This window comes from Falco punctatus, assembly GCF_963210335.1.
Source record: "Falco punctatus genome assembly, chromosome: 13".
Lineage (NCBI taxonomy): Eukaryota > Metazoa > Chordata > Aves > Falconiformes > Falconidae > Falco > Falco punctatus.
This window is the reverse complement of record NC_137593.1, coordinates 22,941,372-22,961,092: the sequence shown is the minus strand read 5'-3', so window position 1 is coordinate 22,961,092 and position 19,721 is coordinate 22,941,372. Positions and strand designations below refer to the sequence as shown.

Genomic DNA, 19,721 nt, shown 5'->3' with positions numbered 1-19,721 from the left:
CACATCACATCTATAATAAACATTTTGTATCAGGACCCCAAAATACAACTTCACTTCTACCAGCTTTAGAAAAAAAAAAAGGAAAGGCATGACAATGAGCCTTTCCTCCAGAAAGGAAGGGTAAAACCACCACCTTGAGAGTAACAATGTGAATAATAAAGTATTGTAGTTCTACTCACAGGACACCTTATTCTGAAATGCTCTCATCCAAGATGACTTTTGCCATGTAACATGACTGGGAAGCAATGATTCTCTTCAGAGATGCTGCAAAACAGATGACTAGGATTCCAAAGTCAAACACAAAGCATAATCGAAAATACCACTGCAAGCAGGGGACACCCACCCTTTATTCTGCTGGGTTTTAGTGTAAGACAATAAAACTTGTGGAACAGAAAGATGCCTATACTTCTTGACTTAGAAAAGAAGACCTTAAATTTAGAAAATGGTTAGGACCTAAACTATTTGTATTGATAACAGTATTCAGAAAATTGAGTTTTATGGAACAGAAGTGTTTCCTTTAGGGATATGGTATGTCTTGAAATGTCTTAACATTTATGCTTTTGCTGCTTTGATTTTCACCTTTGCAAAATGCACTCTATAGATTTAATTCTTTCTGGATGCTAAGCCACACATGCATTCCTCTTCCTGCATCTTTCAAGGGTAAAGCCTAATACAATTAACCAAGTGCTGTTCTATTTAAGCAAGCACTGCTGTAAATCTTGTAGTGAAAAAAACCCCCCAAAATCAAAGATTTGTTTCTTTTTCATTTTTTAAGTTCATTTAATTTTAGCTGATGTCTGTCAAAATTTACTGTATATACAGTAACTACTGCTGATCTGATCCTATTCCAATCATGTATCTGTATTACTATACACACTATCAAAACAGTAGGATTAAACTGGGTTTTCTTTGTGTTTTTTTTTTCTTTTCTTTCAAATTCCACTTATCAGAATTGTTTCAGAAAATCAAACTGAAGTCTGCATTCATGCTGATTTGCTGCTGTTCCAATCTGTTCTTTTCCCTTTATTGAAATTATCAGTCTATTTTAATCAGATGCAGCTCTTGAATAACATAAACTTCCAAATTTCCAAGGCTGGTTAGTGACTAGTTATTTCTTCTTGGACTTCTTAACTCTTCTGTCCAGTGCTGCATCTGATACAACCCACCGATTGTGTCGACATTTTTCATAAGTTTTCATAAGATAGTTACTCATCGTCCTTCACCTCCTCCTCGCATCCGTCTTGTCACAGACGGAAACAGCTTATCTTTCATAACCACCTCCTTTGTCCTCTATCCCTTTTGGTCCTATCTGGAAACTTGGTGATCTAAGTATCCTCTACTGGCAATATCTGGGAAACAAGATTTTAAACATCTTAGATTGATTCTAGTACTATTTCTTTTGCCTTTGTGGTCAAATGAGAAATACAGTCAAAGAGAAATAAAAGCATCTGACATTAGGTTTTAACAGACTGGAAAGGCATTTGCCACAGCTAGTACAAGTTTCAAGAAACAATTTTAAAAAAAGGGATCGAATCTGAGAAAATTCTAGCTATACATGAGGATGTGTAGAGTCAAATTCACATGAGTAGAGACAAAATCCAGATAAAGAGAATCATTAGAGTTATTCAGTCACATGTAGACTGATATTAACAGGAAAAGGATGAATTACTTGATGTGTGGCAATGAAACTGCTTAAAGTATCAGAAACTCAATATAATTCCCTATTTAAGATAAGGGTGTATGAAAAATAAGATTAGACAGCATCTGAAACTGAAGTGCTGTGCAAAAAGCTGGCAGACAGAATTACTGGAGATGTCAGTCAGGATGCACATCAGGGATAGTCATGTCATTCATAACAGTAAAACCTGACTGTGAAGTCAACTCCAGCCAAGCTACTTCACAACTTACCATTTCTGCCTGATTTGTGATTAAGCAGAAATACTGAAATAGCACCAGAAGTAAGTAATTCTTACAGCCTAGGAAACATCACCCCTCATGCTAGTTAATTCTTCACTCATTCTAGTTAGATTTTCAGGCATTCAGTGTGTATGTTATCTCAGAAGTGCATTGTTCTCACTGAGAAGGGAATTAACTTGAATGTAGCAGACCGCTACTTCAAACAAGCTTTAGGCATGTGTAACTGTTGTCTTCCAGCCTCACTATCAGCTCCCAGTCTGCAACTAGTGCTTCTTCTCGGCAAGTAAGCTCTGATTTCTTCCCTCCTTCCCTAGGTAACTGCAGAACTGGAAATGACTAAAACATGAGAGAATGATCAATTAATTTCCTTGGTGGGAAGGTTCTGACATGAAACAGGCATCCAGAATTGATCATTTTTATAGCATGTTGCCAACCCCTTTTGTTTGAGAAACTCTTTTCACCATACCAAGAAAGACCATATACCAGGTTTCTGTATCCATACATATAAACACATACATCTGCATTTACAGTTACTTCAATTAAAGCTACCTCTACCTGGCACGGGTAAAGCTTCCACAAGCTAACTGAGGATTCTTGCTTTGTAGACATCCTGGGTTAAGCATTCAGAAAGTGCAATGATTTCACTGTAAGCAACCCAGACACAAGAAATCCCCTTCTCTAATGCATGATGTACTCATACTCCATACATTAAACTATAGATGTCAAAAGGCAAGTCACATCCTATCCAGAACTAAGCACTGATGTTAGACAAGTGCAATGTAACACACAACTTCCATTTCAGCCTTTCAAAATTTCATTTTTAATATGAATTTCACTAGACTTGTTCAAGTAAACTGCTCTGAGTAAGAGGTGGAGCCTTCTTACATAGTCCCTGGAGCAGATCAGACAACAAATTGTGATTCAGACAGAATCATAATTCATTTCCCAGTTCAATCCATCTTTCAAAGTAAAGAAATAAGTTACTGGACTTTAACATACGGCTTAAACAGAATTACAAGTTGGTCTCACATTACCTTTCTACTCCTTGCACACCTGGGCAGCAGAAGCAGTTATAAAATTACAGTAAGAAAAACCAATTCAAACTCCTTTGTAACCCTTTTTGTTCTGTGGGAGCAACAAAGTCATTGTAGTTACAGGACAACAGAGACTTGTAGAGGCAGCCCTCAGAGCCAGTTCTGTAATTCTTCCTCAGAAAAGTCAAAGTAGTCTCACAGTATGTGGTGAGTGTGTAGTTGCTGCTTTTACTGCACTACGGTATCAGTGGGTTACCAAATTCTCTCCCCGCCACCCTACAATTTGACAGCAAAATTCCTTTTACTATTATTTTCTGTTCAGGTTCCTACTGAATCACCTCCCTAGGAACTTCATTGTCATAGTTCCAATAAACTGTGATTCCCTCTCAACCTCTTGCAGAAACATATGTGTATATTTTAGCTGCCAGATGGAGAAAAAAATTAAAAGCCTCTGCAACTAAGTAGTTGATTAAACTTAAGAGTTCAATGCTCCTCAGTAGCTATTCTGATTTTTGCTTAAGTTCCTTATGTTACCCACCTTTCTCTTTTGTTGCCAAAAATTTCCAGCCTGCTGACATCTCACTTTTCTCATCTCCTTTATGAGGAAATTATTTAGCTAGGGGAGATAATTTCTACCTCTTAGAGAAGATGGATAATGAATAATTAACGTTTCCTCTATACTCCTGTTTCACAGGGCTGCCAAAACTGCTAACTGTAACACTTCCTCATATTAAAACACAATGTATCATAAAAGCATGAAATCTGAACATAAATGTTTCTTCTCAGTTTCAAAATTGTTAACCATACTCTTTCACAAGAGTCAGCCTGTTCCATGAATATGATCCTAAAACTGCTGATGAAACTTTCATTTTATTTTCATGAACAGTCATTATGATACTTGTTTATGTACTGAGCCAAAGGAAGATGTAATGCTACACTTTCTATATTGAATATGCCATGAAAGCCTCATACTGAATGATCAATAAAGAATATTAAAATTAAGCCAGCTGTAAAGTGACAACATCTATAGCGAGTGTTAAAAATCCTTCCTTTTCACAGTAAACCACCACATGCGTGTGATCCTAACACCACCTTACTGACCTGTTCGGTGCAGGTGATCTCTAGCCAGCTCAAACAAACGCATATGCATGTTTGTGATGGGGTTAAAGGAGCCACAAGCTAGAAGAATGACAGGTATCCTGCTCTTCATTCTGACATCAAAACATTAAAACTCCATCCTAAAGAAAAAAAATATTATTAAAATAAAAAACAAACTTGACAATGACCAGTCTGTCTATTGTTCCTCAAAGTAAAAGGAGCACTGTTTTCAGAACTGTGCATTCCTGGAACACTAATAGAAGTATCAGAAGATCAGTCCCCTGTACCATCACAGCATGCAGGAGGTACTACCTCACAAACACGTGTTCTTTGGTATTTGGAAAGCATCAAGCACTTCTGTTTCCCCACGTGCAGGACGTACAGGGATGGCTAGAAAGTATTTCTAGAAATTCGTATTATGACTATTATTAAAAACTGTCAGGTTTTATACATGTTTTTTATTTTTAACCTGCTTTTGTCAGAAAACAAGGGTTTGTTCTGTCTTTCTGTCAACCCCCTATTAATAACTTCGGAGCCTGTATGCCTGCTACAAAAGCAGATTATTGTTTGTTTTTTTCAAATAAGTTCTTACAATGTACCTTTACAACAGATGACAAACCCCACATGCAACACCCAAACCTACACGTTTGGCTTCCTTAGAGGTGGGCAAGCAGCAGCTGGTGGCCAGCCAGCCAGCCAGGTGGCAAATACTTCTAGCCAGGTTATCAGCAATGTCCTGCGTAGTTTCTTTGCTGGATAGCACAACAAATGATGGTGGATCAACAACAGGGAACAGCACGGAGGAGAAACTATAGCTGTTACAGAAAAAAACACCAGGGACATTAAAAAGCAATGAACAGGGTGAATGGGGGGGGAGCAATGCTGTTAGGAGTATTGCAGGTGCATTTACAAACAACCCTTATATAATTTAGTTAGAATGTCAGTCATCTCAATAAAATGCAGAGGAAATCAGTTTAAGTTAGTCACTGTGCTTGGAGCTACTTATTTGCATAGCTCTTTTTACCACTGAATCCAGAATATATCTGGCATGATTAAAAACAGTTGTGTCCCATGTATATACCTGTGAAATGGGGCTCTCTTTTCCTAGGATCTGAAATCTCTACAATGCTCACACCCATATATCATACATGCACCATTCTTGTCCCTTCTCCTGGCCTCCAGCCCTCTCCATCAAGTGTAAGTCTTTCTGCAGAAGACAAATGAATCCCAAACTTCAGAAGTCAGTCCTGGGTTAACAGACTGGAGCCGGTATGGATTCTGTGCTCTGTTTAGCCAGATCCTACTGTCCATCTGCAGTGTACCAAAGCACTGTAGCTCAGAGCCTACCCGCACTGTTCCCAGTCCTTATATTCCCTTATTCTTTTTTCCCTTTTCTTACTTAGAAAAAATTAACAAGAATGGTTAAATCAATATCAAGTTGGTGTTTTATAGCTGCCAATTCTATCAGTTCATTTACAGAGGATTTAAAACTCTGAGGAGTAGGACTGTACCATTTAACAGCATTCAATGCACCTAGCAATAAGTTTTAATATTTTCACTTGTGACATGTTGGGAGTTTGCGAAGTTCTTACTGTAGCTTGACTATCTAGTACCGAACATATATACTAAAATTCTTTTAGATGTTTTCATTTTACTGATTTCTCGAATCTCCCATCATACTAAGGGAGATATACTGGGGGAGAAAAGACTCGCAGGCTGTAGAGCCATTAAAGGTTAGCAACAATCTTATGGCCTACAATTGTCGCAGCTGTAGGAAGCACATTTCACAGCACCCTCTCTCTCCTCTGATATACTATCCCTGTGTAGAACCTAACAAACTCATACATGAAAACTGTATGCAAACTTTATAGGTGCTTCACTCAGAAAGATCAAACTCAGTGTTCTTTTATTCAATGTCAGCAATTCTGTAAATGTATCATCATTGTATGGGGAAAGTTCTTTTCGCCTTGAAACAGGTAGCAAAACATTAGTATCTGTGATTAAGTGAAAAGTCATTGCAAGAATATCTAAGTGTTCTGCTATAGTCCCAACTTTTTGCTAGATAAATTCTGTTGCCACAGATTAGACAATGCTGCACTCTCAATGATAAATCAATTAATTCTAGACTACAAATTTTCTAGAAGCAGAAACTGTTTACAGCATAACTACAACGATGTTACCAGCATCCAGCCCTGCAAACAGGCTTACACAATCTTATATTACAACCTAAAACCAATGACACAGTCAAATAACTTTACCCAACAGCCAAGCAGGATCAGTCAGCACCTCACTCACACAAATACATGTTCAGGTGGAAAATCACACCCCCATTCTTCCCTATTCCATGTATCAATAGCAGCTCTAGCTCTTACATCTGCTAGCTGACGGCTCTGATACGGTCTCTTCCATACTGATGAAATACGGTTTACATTTCCTTTGCTGATCTTTCCATTGACATCTTGAAAGTTATAAACTGCATGGGGTTTTTTTTTTGTTTTTGTTTTTTTTTAAAGAAGCTTTTAATTCTATAGACTTCTCTATTTCTCACCTGAAGCGTGTTGGATGGTTTGATTGCAGCTCTTACTCATTTATACCTCGCAGTCTCTAGGAAAAACTTCAACGCAAACAACAACAGCAACAAACAGAAAGAAAAAAAAAAATGGAAACCAAGAATGTACTAAAAGTAAACATGTAGTAGAAGCATTTCAAAATATTTTTGAATATTTTTATTCAAATATATACATGGTGAAAACTCACTCCCAAACACCTTATATATAAAATATCTATGTATGTAAATAAAAATCAAGACAGCAGCATTTTTATCCTTTCTATCCTCAAAATAGTGTATCCTAAACTTATTCAACAGGTATAGTACAACTTTTAAGATTTCAAACAAAACTTTCTGATTCAGTCACTATCTCAGCTGGTATCAATTAACTGAAGGTTTAAAATCATTATAACACCACTTAAAATAACAGAAAAAAGGAAAGTTAACTGATTTTTCAGCTAGGATCTCTTGAGAAATCAAACAGAATAGAAAACATTAAACACAGATCTTTAAACAGAGGAGATAGCCTCTTGACCTGTTCATCTTATGTGAGGCAGTGGCAGTCACACTTCTTTTAAAGTGCTGCAGCATCCCAGTGTTCCTACAATTACAGACTTCTACATTCAGTCCAAAGTTGTATGCATTTTACCTACACACAGGAAGCAGGCTACCTAACTAGTTTTACCAACTGAATATAAACTACAAACAAGTAGGTGAGTGTGCTGTTATCAGGCCCTTACTGAGTGTGCACATTGTGCCAGGGCAATACATTTCTGTTTCATCTGTTCCATAAAAATAAGCCATTAAGCCAGTCCTGAATACTGCAGTAAGTCATCTTTCTTGCCAAATGGTCTACAGACCAAGCGAGCAGTAGTTTTTACATCAATTTAAATATGCTAATACCAATTTGCACCTACTAGGTGCTGTATGTTTGCAAAAGGTCAACCAAGTGTAACATCAATAATGTACTTTGTTAAATAAATAATCTGTGATTAATTTGCTCCCTAGCAATTGTTCCTACACAATGCATATTCCATTAACGGTGCCCCATAAAACACAGAATTGTTTCCTCCTATTGCTGTTCCCAAGTCTAGCTAAAATACGAAGTACTGTTGAAGAAGGTGCACATGGATAATTCAACTGTTAATGCAGTCTTGTTGCAAGGCTGTAAAAAGAAATTCCAAGTAAGAAACACGTATCTTGATCTCCAACAGGAAAGAATAATTAAAAATGCACACCACACATAGTTTGGGAGGGGAAGAATGGACACAGCATGATACCTAAAAAAGGGCTGCAACCAAGAAGCAGACTTCCTCTCTGGGATTTCCTTGGTACCCAACTTTCAGGAGTGCTGTGATGGCAGTTTTTCAGGACTTACAGAATTCATGTCCTTACCTCGGTGCTTCCGCTCCCATAACTGTGAAATCAGAACTAATCCTCAACTATTTCAGAGACTGAACTTAGCTTCACACATACCTTAACTGAAGTGACTGCACCTGTAGATACCTTCATCATGTAGATACTCTCTTCTTCTCCCTATTACATCTGTGACAAACTAATGCTTTTACGTGTAAGTTACATACAAGCAAGTGCTCCATAATCATTAAACGATCATCTCAAAAATCCTCTGAGGGTGATTAATTCTATAAAGGAATCCCTTTTGTACTTAAAATTATTCTTGCATCAAAATATTCCACCTACTCAGGAACTGAAAGGAACAGAATACAGGCAGCATTTATTTGGAAGAAATTCCAACACTGGTATCACCTCTATTTTAATAAAAATACTGTATGCATTACAAGGAATAATGCATTGTTACGCACATGCAATTTTAGGATCTTTTATGTCCTACCCACAGCACTGTGTACCTTCCCCGGTGCATTTAGACACTGATTAAGGCTCCAGAGAAGGAATGCAACCAAAACTTCCGAGAACAGGCACTTGTTTCACATCATTTTCTCTGCACTCCCTTATTGAGTTTGTAAGGTGGTGGTATTAACAAATCAAACTTGTTATAGGAAAAACCCAACCTTTCTCTTTTACAGTCTCTCATTAGTACTAATCAACAATTTTTAGACATTGGCACTGAAAGAGACAAACCCCCACATTTCTTCATTTACTGCAACTGCCAAACTCTCATTCAAGCGGCAGAAACAGTAAATTGTATGGTAACATTTTACATCGATAGGTATTCACTACCTGGCAAACCAGTTTCAAGTCCTCAGTTTCTTGAGAGAAGGGTGAGAAAATCATGGAAAAGTTACATTTGTACTAAGGCTGTCCCACCACCCCCATAACTACTATACCTGTAAACCACCTTCATAAGATTGAAGTGATTTGCTACTGCCTTGCTTAAAAATGGCAAGATTTTAGCAAAGTCTGTTCCACTATTCGAGTCTTTGCTGCCTCAGTATGGTGTCTTTGTGTGTACCTCAAAAGATCAAATAAATTCAAAGCACCTGAAATCCCACTAGAAAAAAACCCCTGTATTTCAGAATTCTAAAGAAAATACTTGCGGTGTGTTTGTGAAAAAAGTTTGTTAAAGCAAGAGACACAGATGCCAGATTGAGCTATAAAAGCATTTTTTGACAGATGTGATTAATATTTTTAATAATTACCTATAATATTTGTACAGCAAGACTGCACCTTCTACTTTCAACTAGTTTACCAGCATTTGACGAAACCTTAGGAATATGTCAGTAAACATCACTATTATCAAGCAGTATTAGTAAGATTTGTATGATTAAGAGTACAATAACTGACTTAATTTTTTAAGCATAATTCTGGTTTTATAAGGAAACAACCATGCTTGATTTGTGCATGAAGAAAAGTCAGTAAACTCTGTAAATACATGTCCTGTTTGTGCAACTTCCCTCCAGACATGACAGACACTGCCATTTGTTGTACTTCCAATCAGTAAAAGATAACATCTTTTGTCATCTTTCCCGTCTGTCTTCAAAAGTCATAGATAATGGAAGCAAGAGAAAGCACAGCTCTGACCAGAGACTGTGAAGGTTTGCTGCTTTGGAATATTATAGGTGGTGTTTTTAATGATGAAAGAGATACAAGAAAATAAGGTTTGAAGGAGACAAGTTCCAGTATGATCCCATTTCATGCAATAACTGCATATGGCTCCTTCTGGTGAGTGCTTCTGCGTCAGTGTGCTCTGCTCTGGGCACATGCACCCACAGCCTTGGCCAGGCTGGGGTCTTCTAATAAACGCCAGTTACATGAGTGTCTGCAATTTAGAACAGGTTTCAACAGTATGGTACATCACCTGTCTACAGACAAGGGCAGACACCTTCAAATGAGGAGGCCATGCTCAAGCTATGTAAAAAAGGCTTTATGATGGAACATTCATTTTAATTTTCATTAGAAAATTCCTGCAAGTTCTTTTTCTGTTGTCTATATTCCTACAATATGTCAATAATAGATGACATTACAGATGACCACAGTTAAGTACTGCTGAAAGTCAGTAATTAGAGCCATATCTGATTAATTATCAGAAGCACAATGGTGTGCTGAGCAGTGCAGTCTGATTCATGAGCTGTTAAATTAGTAAACTGGAGGACAAGACACCGATATGTGCATGCTCTGAGCCAGACCCACTCTTGAGCTAAAATTTCTGCAAAGAGCAGAAATAAATTGAATCCTAGCACAGGATGAAAGTGTTATCTTCTTCTGTGAGGGTGAATCTAGACTAATTTAGATGAAATTTAGACTTGAACAAGTTCAAAGCTGCCCACATCCATTCTTTTACTGGCCCACATCATTACCTTGTATAAATTCATGTAGCTGCACCGAGCCCAGCTGAGTTACACCAGGTGACATTAAGGTTGTTACGGTTGCAAGACACAATTTCAAAGTCAGAATATAAAATACATTTTAGTAGCTGACCCAAATCATAGCAAACCACAGTACACAAATATCGCTTAAAAATATTACCAGGTATCAGATTTTCTCATGCTGTCACTAAGGAGAGCCACTGCCATAACAAAAGTTACTCCAGTCAGTAAGCTCCCAGCATGTGCTGTCACTGAAATTAATCCACCACAACAGTGACAAATATTCACCTGCATATCCCCACCTTCCACTTTAATAATGAACATAACATAAATATCTGGGTGAGAGAAAAAATGAAAAATATATAATCTACGGTGATATTTTATTTGCTCATCAAAAAGTTACTCGCCCCAGCCAAGAAGAATTTTACAAGGTGCACATAAATACTACACATAGCCTAATATGACACTCTAATCCTCTAAAATAGCTTTTTCAGGGCCACATGATGGATCATATTATTGTTAAATTCCAGTGAGTCAGGTGTACCTCATTTCTTTTACTTTTATTGGAAAGTCATTAACAAAACGTATGATAGTATATATGACTTTCTATCAGATTCAGCACATCAGAAGTATAAAGTTGCCCCTTCCAATGCCCACACCAGACTTCTAATCAGAAAATGCAAGTCCCGTTGCAGTTTCTAAATCAGCTTCAAATAAACTCCCAAATCTAATCACCTCCAAGCTCGTTGCAGTCTCCACTAGAGCAGCAGCTTATACAACCTCATAAAACCATCCAGACATTTTCATGTCTGCCTGTGAAAATGGCCCAAAGCACAACAAATATTGTCTTTAGTAACACATAGGGTTCTTTTGCTTAAGATTGGCTTAATTTGGCGGTACTTGACATTTCTAATTCAGCTTTGTCTAGGCAGCAATTTTCCCAGCAAATGGTAGTGACCAAAAAGCTACCCATGGACAAGTTACCTCACAGAAAACTGCAACATGTCTCTGACCCAAATTCCAAGTGCCTTGGCGGCTAACAGAGAAAGCAGCCTCAGCAGAATTCTCTTCTTCTCCAGAGACAATACTTCACTCTTGCAATTTCTTTATTTCAGGCTGTATCAGTGGGGAAATCCCCTCTCACAGAAGGGCCAACAAGACCTCTTCATCAGTTACATTTCTGAAATCAACTTAACTATGACTTCCACTTGTTTTGTACTTTTAATGATTTTTTTCTTCCAAATAAAAACTAGTTCTCTGGTTTTAATTTCCATTCCAAATCATTTCTGCTCCATTGCCAAAAAGAAACTGATTGAAAGGCACTAAACAAGAAAGTTCACTATAAAAAGTGCACAGGGCCAAAGTATGAAACATATAAATAATAAAATGACCACAGGACTCATACAGTCTGAAACACATGCTAAAACTGAATTTCAAGTTAATAATGAACACAGTATTTCCTTAAATAATTTTCAAGTGCAAAAAATTTAAGCAGAATATGATTTTTTTTTTTAACATTGTGCTAAGGAATTATTCTCAACACACACAAAATAGTGCCAGTGAATTCAAGCCAACTACAACACAATTTTTTAAGTCTGTGAGTTGCAGGTTTATAACTAGAATCACATAGTGGGACACAAAAGTGCCTGGTGCCCAGAGTCAAGCCAGTAAGATGTCCATAGATACTTGCATGACAGTATTCTGTAGAATGTATTTTCCTTAATATTCTTATTCTGGACCTTTGTCCTGCAAAATAATCCTGTGTACAGGGTGCCTGTTGCCTGATCAGCAACATGGAATTCAGCAACTCAGCCACACGGAGTTCAAAAACCACTATTTATGCAACTCAACAGTGAACTTCTATATTGTTGCCATGCATATATACATTCAGATTTAGCTGTTGTCCTTGAACAGTAAAAATTTAAAGACAAGCCACAGCATAACACTCTTACATTCTTTCTCTGTATTGTCTGGGAAAAACATGGAATAACATCCATTTTCTAAAAAAGGCATTTCATTCTAACTGCCTATAAAACATTCAGCAATGCTTAGACACAGAGCTCTGTAGCAGTTTCGTCTGGTTACAAAGCAAATGATACTACGCTAACCCAGAACTATGCAGAAAATAGGTTAAAAAAGACGAGCTTGGCAAACGACAAACGTTCAGTGTTTGCCGGGTAATGCAGGATCTCAGCCTGCATTACACAACAGCAGTCTCTGCACCTTTGTGTAGCATTTCAACAAGGTCAAAAGAATACAATCAGCTCCTGGCATCTTCTTGTATTCGCTGCAGTATGATCTTTAGAATTGCTTATCCAATAATCCCTAGTGATCTCTCCAATAATCCCTAGTGATCTCTCAACACCAAACACTCAGCTCCTTTCCTATTCTTTGTGCCCTTATCACACTAATGAATAAGCTTTTTCTTCTACAGTTGCATAAACGATTCTAAGTAACCAATAGTCATCCTTCTGTTGGCATGTATGACTCAGTCATCCACAAGAACAATATACTGATTTCTAGGAAAAAAGGATACATGCAGAACTGCAACCCAGGGTGGCTATTTTTAAGCAAACAAACTGCTGATTTAGTAAAAGTACCAACTTGTCTGTCCAAACAAACTCCGTACTAAAACTTCAAGAGTTCCTTTTGAGAAGCCATTCAGAGTGATTTTTCCTCTATCAACGTCTTCTGCAATTTTCTTACAATTAGCCAAATACATTTAGCAGAACCTAAGGCAAATCTTGTAATAGAAATACAGCTTGCACACAAATAGAAGATATCTAAGTGGTAAAGAAACCATCTTCAATCACTAAAATCTGTTCTTATAAAGCTGGTTTTAAAAGGTAGCAAACTAACAAACCCCCTAAAAGTACTCCTGCAGAGCATTCAGATGCAAAATAATAGTATATATATAAATAACTCCTGACACTGTTTATGTAGTTAGAAAACAACATCTCACTGGCTCTACAGTTATATGGAAGAGGTCTTCCATCAAAGTAAAGAATTAAAACTAAAAACTTGACTCAGGCAGCTATCTTTCTATGCTTCAAGGTTTACCTGACCACCTCCAGGAAGCAAGAAGGAATTCTGCAATATATAGCATTGCTCAGTTTGCTAAATGCAGGATAGGGCTTCTCATTTTCCTCTGGAACTTGATCCATTAGTTACTGCCAGAGTCAACAAACTCAACTGAACGAACAGCTAAGGTTAGCAATGACTATATAAAGCTGCTGTTTGAAACAACATGCCCTCCTGCACCAATTCAGTAGCATCCAGGTATCCTCAGCGTAGCACACTTAACAGTGAGAAGGCTATTTGCAATTAAATTTTTAAGCCATCAAAGTGAAAGGAATGCACATAATGCTTACACTAATATGTGAATTTGCCTACTAACACTGAGGATTTTGCATAGCAATGAGGCAGTTTAAGTAAATGGCTCCTAGGCTCAAGAGTTCACATTGCTTGATATCGTTATATTTTAATTAAATGATCAATTTAGAATTCTACTTGCTTCATCTTGTACAACCAAAGAATTCAAGGAAATGATACAAACCTGTGTGATCCAAACTGTTTTGCTTGCTCTTTAAAAATCTCACCTGTACAGGGATTTCTGGCTATCCAAAGAAAAAGAAATAAGATTCTGAAACAACTACTATGAAATTATGTACCTCATTACAACAACAATCACACTGCAACTATCACCCTAAATGTTTGTAAGTTCTTATAATAATTTAAATAAATATTAATAACCATACAATTTTACCATCTTCAACACTGTGACAGCGCCTCCCCTGTTTTGGGGGGACAGTCAAAAAGCCAACAAAATGCTGGGCATCATGAGGGAAGTACTGAGACCATTACACAGGGTATTGGTTTTAGCACTACAGAAAACCTGGACAGGCCCCCGTTCTGACTACTGTGACCAGTTCTGGTCTCAGCTCAGGAAGGGTAGTTAAAATGGTCAAATGAATGGAGCTACCACTATCCCAGAGGCAAAAAAACGTCTGGGACTGTTTGGTTTGGAGAAGAGAAGCTTGGGGGGAAGCTACAGCTGAGTTTTACAGAATGATGAAGACACTAGATAAACAGAGTGCAAACCTCCCTGCAATACTAGATGTAGGGGCTAGCCAGTGAACACAACTTTTACAACAGGCTGAAGTGTGCACTGGGAGGCCAGGTGCATGTGTGGTGTCCCTAAGCTGCTGTGGCTGGTGGCAGGAGTACAAGGGGCAGCATGTGGCCAGGTCAGTTTCCCTAAACTGGATCTATCTCCTCTCTCCATTTCCTGGGATGCTAGGCTGAGTCTGACACAGCACAGCATTTCTGATGTGTTTGAAGATCTCTGTTAACTTTGTAAGCCTACAATAGCTAATTTCTTGGTTTCTTCTTGTTATTGTTGAGAAAAATACACAATGCTTGGTGAGTAAAGAGGCTTCTACAGCATTTTTTTTGAGTGGAGCATTGCACTAAACAAACAGTATGGGGGGAAAACCACAGCTGTGAAGTTGTCTTTTGAAATTCCGGCAGTCCTCCTGGCCACAGACAGGCCAGCAAGCTGGGGGCCAACAGCATCACCCAGCCAGCTTCACCTGCTACGCCACTTAAACATTTTATGACCTTAGAAATCATCACTGCTATGAAATCTGGTTTGTCTCATTAAATGATTTTAAAAGGCAGAACCTCAAATAGCTCAAATTCCCCTTTGACGGGACTGCCACCTATTGTGTCCTCAGTGCCCCCCCCCCCCCTCCCCGACATCTCTGGGCTTTTCAAAGGTCTTTCAGATCACCTGAACGCTAATTAGCTTATCATAGCTATGCTAAATTCTAAAATTTGCATTTCTGAAGGTAAAGGCATGAAGCTAATTTACTGCTAGAATCACATAATGTAACTAGACTTTAGTAAAAATTAACGCCTGAAAAATGCACTACTCACACATGCTGTATTGCTGCAAAGCGTAAAGAAAACAAACATCAGGGAGAATTTATAAAACTAAACAACAGCTGTTGCACAAGGGGGGAAAACAACCTCTTAACGTGGAAGAGAAATATGAGTAAGTTACACAGCGAAAGGCAGATAGATTAAAAAAGAAAAATAACCAAAAATCCTCTTGCCTTCTATAACTCTCACTGGCACCTGAGTGGGTGTTCTGGGGGGTGAAAGAAAAAAAAAAAAGGCAAAAAATAAAAAGGTTTAACCTGCTACTGTAAATATGGCCCTGGCTCTGTGTTTATTGCGCAGCTGACGCGGGGCGCACGGCAGCCCGCAGGGTGCCCGGGGGACACAGGGGCACGGCGCCCCGGCCCGTTCCCCGCCGCCCCGGCCCCCGGTGCCCGTGCGCCCGCTCCTCCAGCCGGCGCCCGGCCGCGCACCACGCTTGCGGCTCGTCTCCCTCGCCCGGTCCGCGGGGCGGCCACAGCCGCCAGGCCCCGGCGCCGGCCCGAGCAGAGCGGAGCGCCGGGCCCAGCGCCGCCGCCGCCATCCCGCCGCGCTGCGGGCTCCCCCCGGGCCCAGCTGCCTGCGGCGGGGGGCGGGGGGCGAAGAAGCGGCAAGGCGGCTGCCGAAGGGCCGCACCCGGCCTCGCCGCAGGGAGCGCGGCCCCGCGGGGGCAGCTCCGCGCCGCGACACCACGGGAGGGCCGCGGCCCCGCCGCCAACCCCCCGGCTCCTTCCCGCCGCCGCCTGCCCTCGGCCCGCCGCATCCTGCCCGCCGTCCTTACCGCGGCTGCCGGGCTGGTGTCGCGCCGTGCAGGACAAGCGGGGCTGGCCCCTCCTCGGCCCTGCGGTGCCGCTCGCCCCGGGGCTGGCGCCGCGCTGCCTTGGCCCCTGCCAGCCCTGCGGCTGGGGCATCGCCGCTTGCCCTTGAGCCGACACTGCAGGGCGGCCTCCCCTTGGTAGGGAGCGGGGAAGGCAACGCATTAACTCCTGTATTCACCTGAATGTGACGTTCTAAACTTTTGGCATCCTGCTGTTATTTCGTTTTTTAGGGATGGGTTCTGCGGCCCCAGGGTTGTGAGATCGATTTGCAGCCGAAAAGAGTTTGCCCGTTCTTGTGGCTCTCTCAGAGGCTTGCAATAACGAAGCTCAGTTTCTCTGATGGATAAGACTCCCCTTCTGCTCCATCAGCTATTTAATATTTTGCAAAAGAAACAAATGTCATAAAATGTGTGTTAAATAGGTTCTAAGCAAAAAACTGAAGTCTGGAGAGTTTTAAGTCATTTGCTTGTTCTTTTTAATTCTTAGGCATGTAAAATCTAGTTTCTTGAGCTGACAGAATGTCACCAGTTAGTTTTAGAATCTACCCAAAACCTCCTATTTTTTATAATGTTACAGGGAAGCACAACAATTCCTCTTGTCTGACACTGTGGTAAAAAATAAATAGGGTCGTGGATTGTACTGTTAAGCTTTACTGTGTGAAATGCACATGTAAATGATAAAACTTGACTCCTGCATGGAGGCCATGAGCTGTGCTTCAGACCTTTGGCTGGCCTTGCTGAAGGCTACCCAAGGAATGGTTTCAGCATCTGGGTCTTTGGCTTGTGACTGGGGGTAGGGTAGATACTTTTTAGGCATAACTTTAGAAAGTATGAAATCATGAACTGGGCTCCCCAGAGGAGGCACAAGCTTAAAAGAAAAAAAAAATGATCCAGATAAGTATATAAAGTATTGTGTCTTCTGCTTTTAAGTGTATATAAATATGGGTTTGGGTCTTTCTCCCTAATGCTAAATTTCTCACACAAGCAAATGATCCCTGGAGCTGTACCTCAGGATGATAAAAGTAGCAGTGCTGGCAGTACTGAAATTGTTGTTTGCTTGTGTGTGGCTATGTATTTTTCCATGATATTTCCTTGCTCTTTCCTTGCCGTACCCTATTCCCACAAACTTTCAAGTTTTTAGGGGAACAGTATTGTTAGTGGTAGAGTGGGGTTTTTATCATTTAATACAGGCAAAAAGACTACACAAACAAGTTCTTACATATAAGCAGCCTAGACTATAGGTGCACAGGCTTTAAAATGCTGTGGGATTGTATAATGATGAAAAGCCAGATAGGCAGTTTTGAAATGAACTAATGTTTATGTATAAATAATCTTTCTTATCAACAGATCTGCAAGAAACAATAGGGATTACAGAAAAAATAACTCCCCTAACTCCCTTTGAGAGAAAAAACCCAATTTTGAAAAACTTTATGAAGCTGACATCCTAGTGCATAATGGATCATTTCTTTTTGCTGACCGGGCTTACTAAACATACAAAGCCTATTCTGAAAAGGAGTAGCTAGAATTAAAACCTCCTCTTTGCAGATTTTGAATTACTTTTATGTGTTTTGGGAATAAATAAGATTCCCTATAAAAGGAAACATTGTGCTTCATTTACGAAAAAGAAAACCAATTCAAAGATTGAATCTTGTGCATCAAGCTTGAAACCCAAGGGTGAGCATCTGACACAAATTAATGTGGCTCCACTGACCTCAATGGGAACAGTTCTATGGTAGCCGAGGTTCTGTCCTTCATAATTTTTGTTGTAAACTGAATCATAGTTGTAGCAATAGGTATTTCTTCCTTGTTGCCTTTAAACATAACTTTTCCGTTTCAAATTAGAGTTTTTAGGAAACTATTTAATAAATAAAATGCTTTTTGAACTGAGCGGTATCTGGAATAATTTGCTGATGGTAACCAAACAGAGCAGTAGGTCTGATCCTAAACTGTGTTCTCCATTGAGCCCTCTTGAAAGTGGATGAAATTGCAAATTGTGCCTGAAGTGCAGCGATGTAAAAGAGATGATATGGGAAGAGATCAGTATCAGACAAGAAAGCGTGCAAGAGCTGAAGCACTGAGATGCCACACTGCAAGGGAAGAACAACCAACCACAGAAAGTTCCAGGCTAATTATGAAAATGAACTAATTAAAACCTGTCTTCCAGCAATTAAGACAAAGTTACCACTACAGAGTCATGTCATGTTTTGACAATTACCTAAAGATGATGGCAACCACTGCACCAGCTTCTCTCTTTATCACACTAGTTTTTTTTTCATGGGTTTCAATTCTGGACTTGTTTCAGTGGGAGCTGGGAGCAACAAGACTAATCTGGTACTCTTCTATTACTTTTAAGTAAAACATGAGTTAGAATACCCATGTCAAGGTGTAAAACTACAAGTATGAAATTCCAAGCCAAAGTTGTTCCAGATGCTATGAATTGCTGTACGAAATTTGGCATTCACTGGAGTTCTCGAGACACAAAGCTCCCAGGTTCTTACATAAGCTATGCACATCAAGGCTGTAGAATTAGGCCTTGTAATTGTAAAATCTGCCAAAACAGCAGCATGACAAGTCAGCATAATCTTTTAGTTCTTGGCATCTGCCCTTTACTGATGCGTAGTTCAGATCTGAAAAAAATTCTATTGGGAGGAGATGGAGAAGAGAAACATGAGAGAAGTCTTCATTAACCTTTACCCTCCATAACATAATTGGAAAGCATTAGCTTGAAGTCTTGGCTTGGACAATGAGGTGATCATTCACTCAGCTTAATCTATGAAGTAAATACACAAGCTTTTATTTTTACATTACTTAAATGCTGCAGTTACGGTTAGTTTGAACATTAAATCAAATATTACAAATCCGGATGGACAAGAAAACGTTAACTTCCTGCAAATGAAAATCATTCAGTTGCTTGATTGCTATTGGAATTAAAGGCAAACATTAGCAAATCCATTGTTACTGAGGTGAGCAGTAGAAATCAGAAAGGATAAAAAGCAGTACAGAAACAAAGCAAAGCAGGCTCCAGTGTGCTATATTCCTCTGAAGCTGCAGAAGATAAATGAGTAAAGGTAGAGATAGGGCAGAATACAAAGCTTTATTTGAAAGCTAAGAAAAAGCCCCAACAATGTAAAAGGCCTCAAATAACAAATAAAACTTTTTAACTTGGCTGCAAGGAAGATGAAGATTTATCTAGAAGATAAAAATTTCTCAGTTGTTTTAGTTTCTGTGACAATCAAAGCAGCTTTTTGTCATAGATGAACAGAATGGAATGTTTGATTCATTTCTTTTTTTCTTTTATTAGAGAGTCTGTCACACATGCATTTTTAATTGTTTTGTTTTGGTTTTTTATTCTCTGCTTAATCCTCCACTGTTTGTAAAATTCTGTCAATATATATCGATTCTATCTTGGTAAGCATTGTCTTCCAATTGTTTTGTCTTTTCCTTTTGGTCATTGATTTTACTTGCTTGTATTTTGAATTGTAGTGAAGTTAAAATAGCTTGTTTTGTATGCATTGATGTTTCAGATAACATTCCATATCTTTCCAGCATAGTGAGTGGTATAATTGGTTGATAAAATCTCA

At 39.2% G+C, this 19,721-nt stretch overlaps 1 protein-coding gene across 9 annotated transcripts in view; it reads right to left on the bottom strand.

Annotated features, from left to right (window-relative positions):
* The window catches only part of NMNAT3 (nicotinamide nucleotide adenylyltransferase 3), a 41,403-nt gene extending 25,094 nt beyond the window's left edge, over window positions 1-16,309 (bottom strand). The window contains exons 1-4 of one of the 9 annotated variants that reach the window (XM_080410348.1): window positions 16,105-16,123; window positions 13,939-13,999; window positions 4,693-4,801; window positions 4,053-4,189 (exon numbers count right to left, since the gene is read on the bottom strand). In XM_080410348.1, the coding sequence (XP_080266474.1) occupies window positions 4,053-4,161 (109 nt within the window). In that variant the 5' untranslated portion in view covers window positions 4,162-4,189; window positions 4,693-4,801; window positions 13,939-13,999; window positions 16,105-16,123. Of the gene's footprint in view, window positions 1-4,052; window positions 4,190-4,692; window positions 4,865-6,597; window positions 12,715-13,938; window positions 14,000-16,104 lie in introns of those variants that run through there. The other 8 variants (XM_080410346.1, XM_080410345.1, XM_080410347.1 and 5 more) reach the window with 8 other exon arrangements.
* Window positions 16,310-19,721: the final 3,412 nt, after the last annotated feature.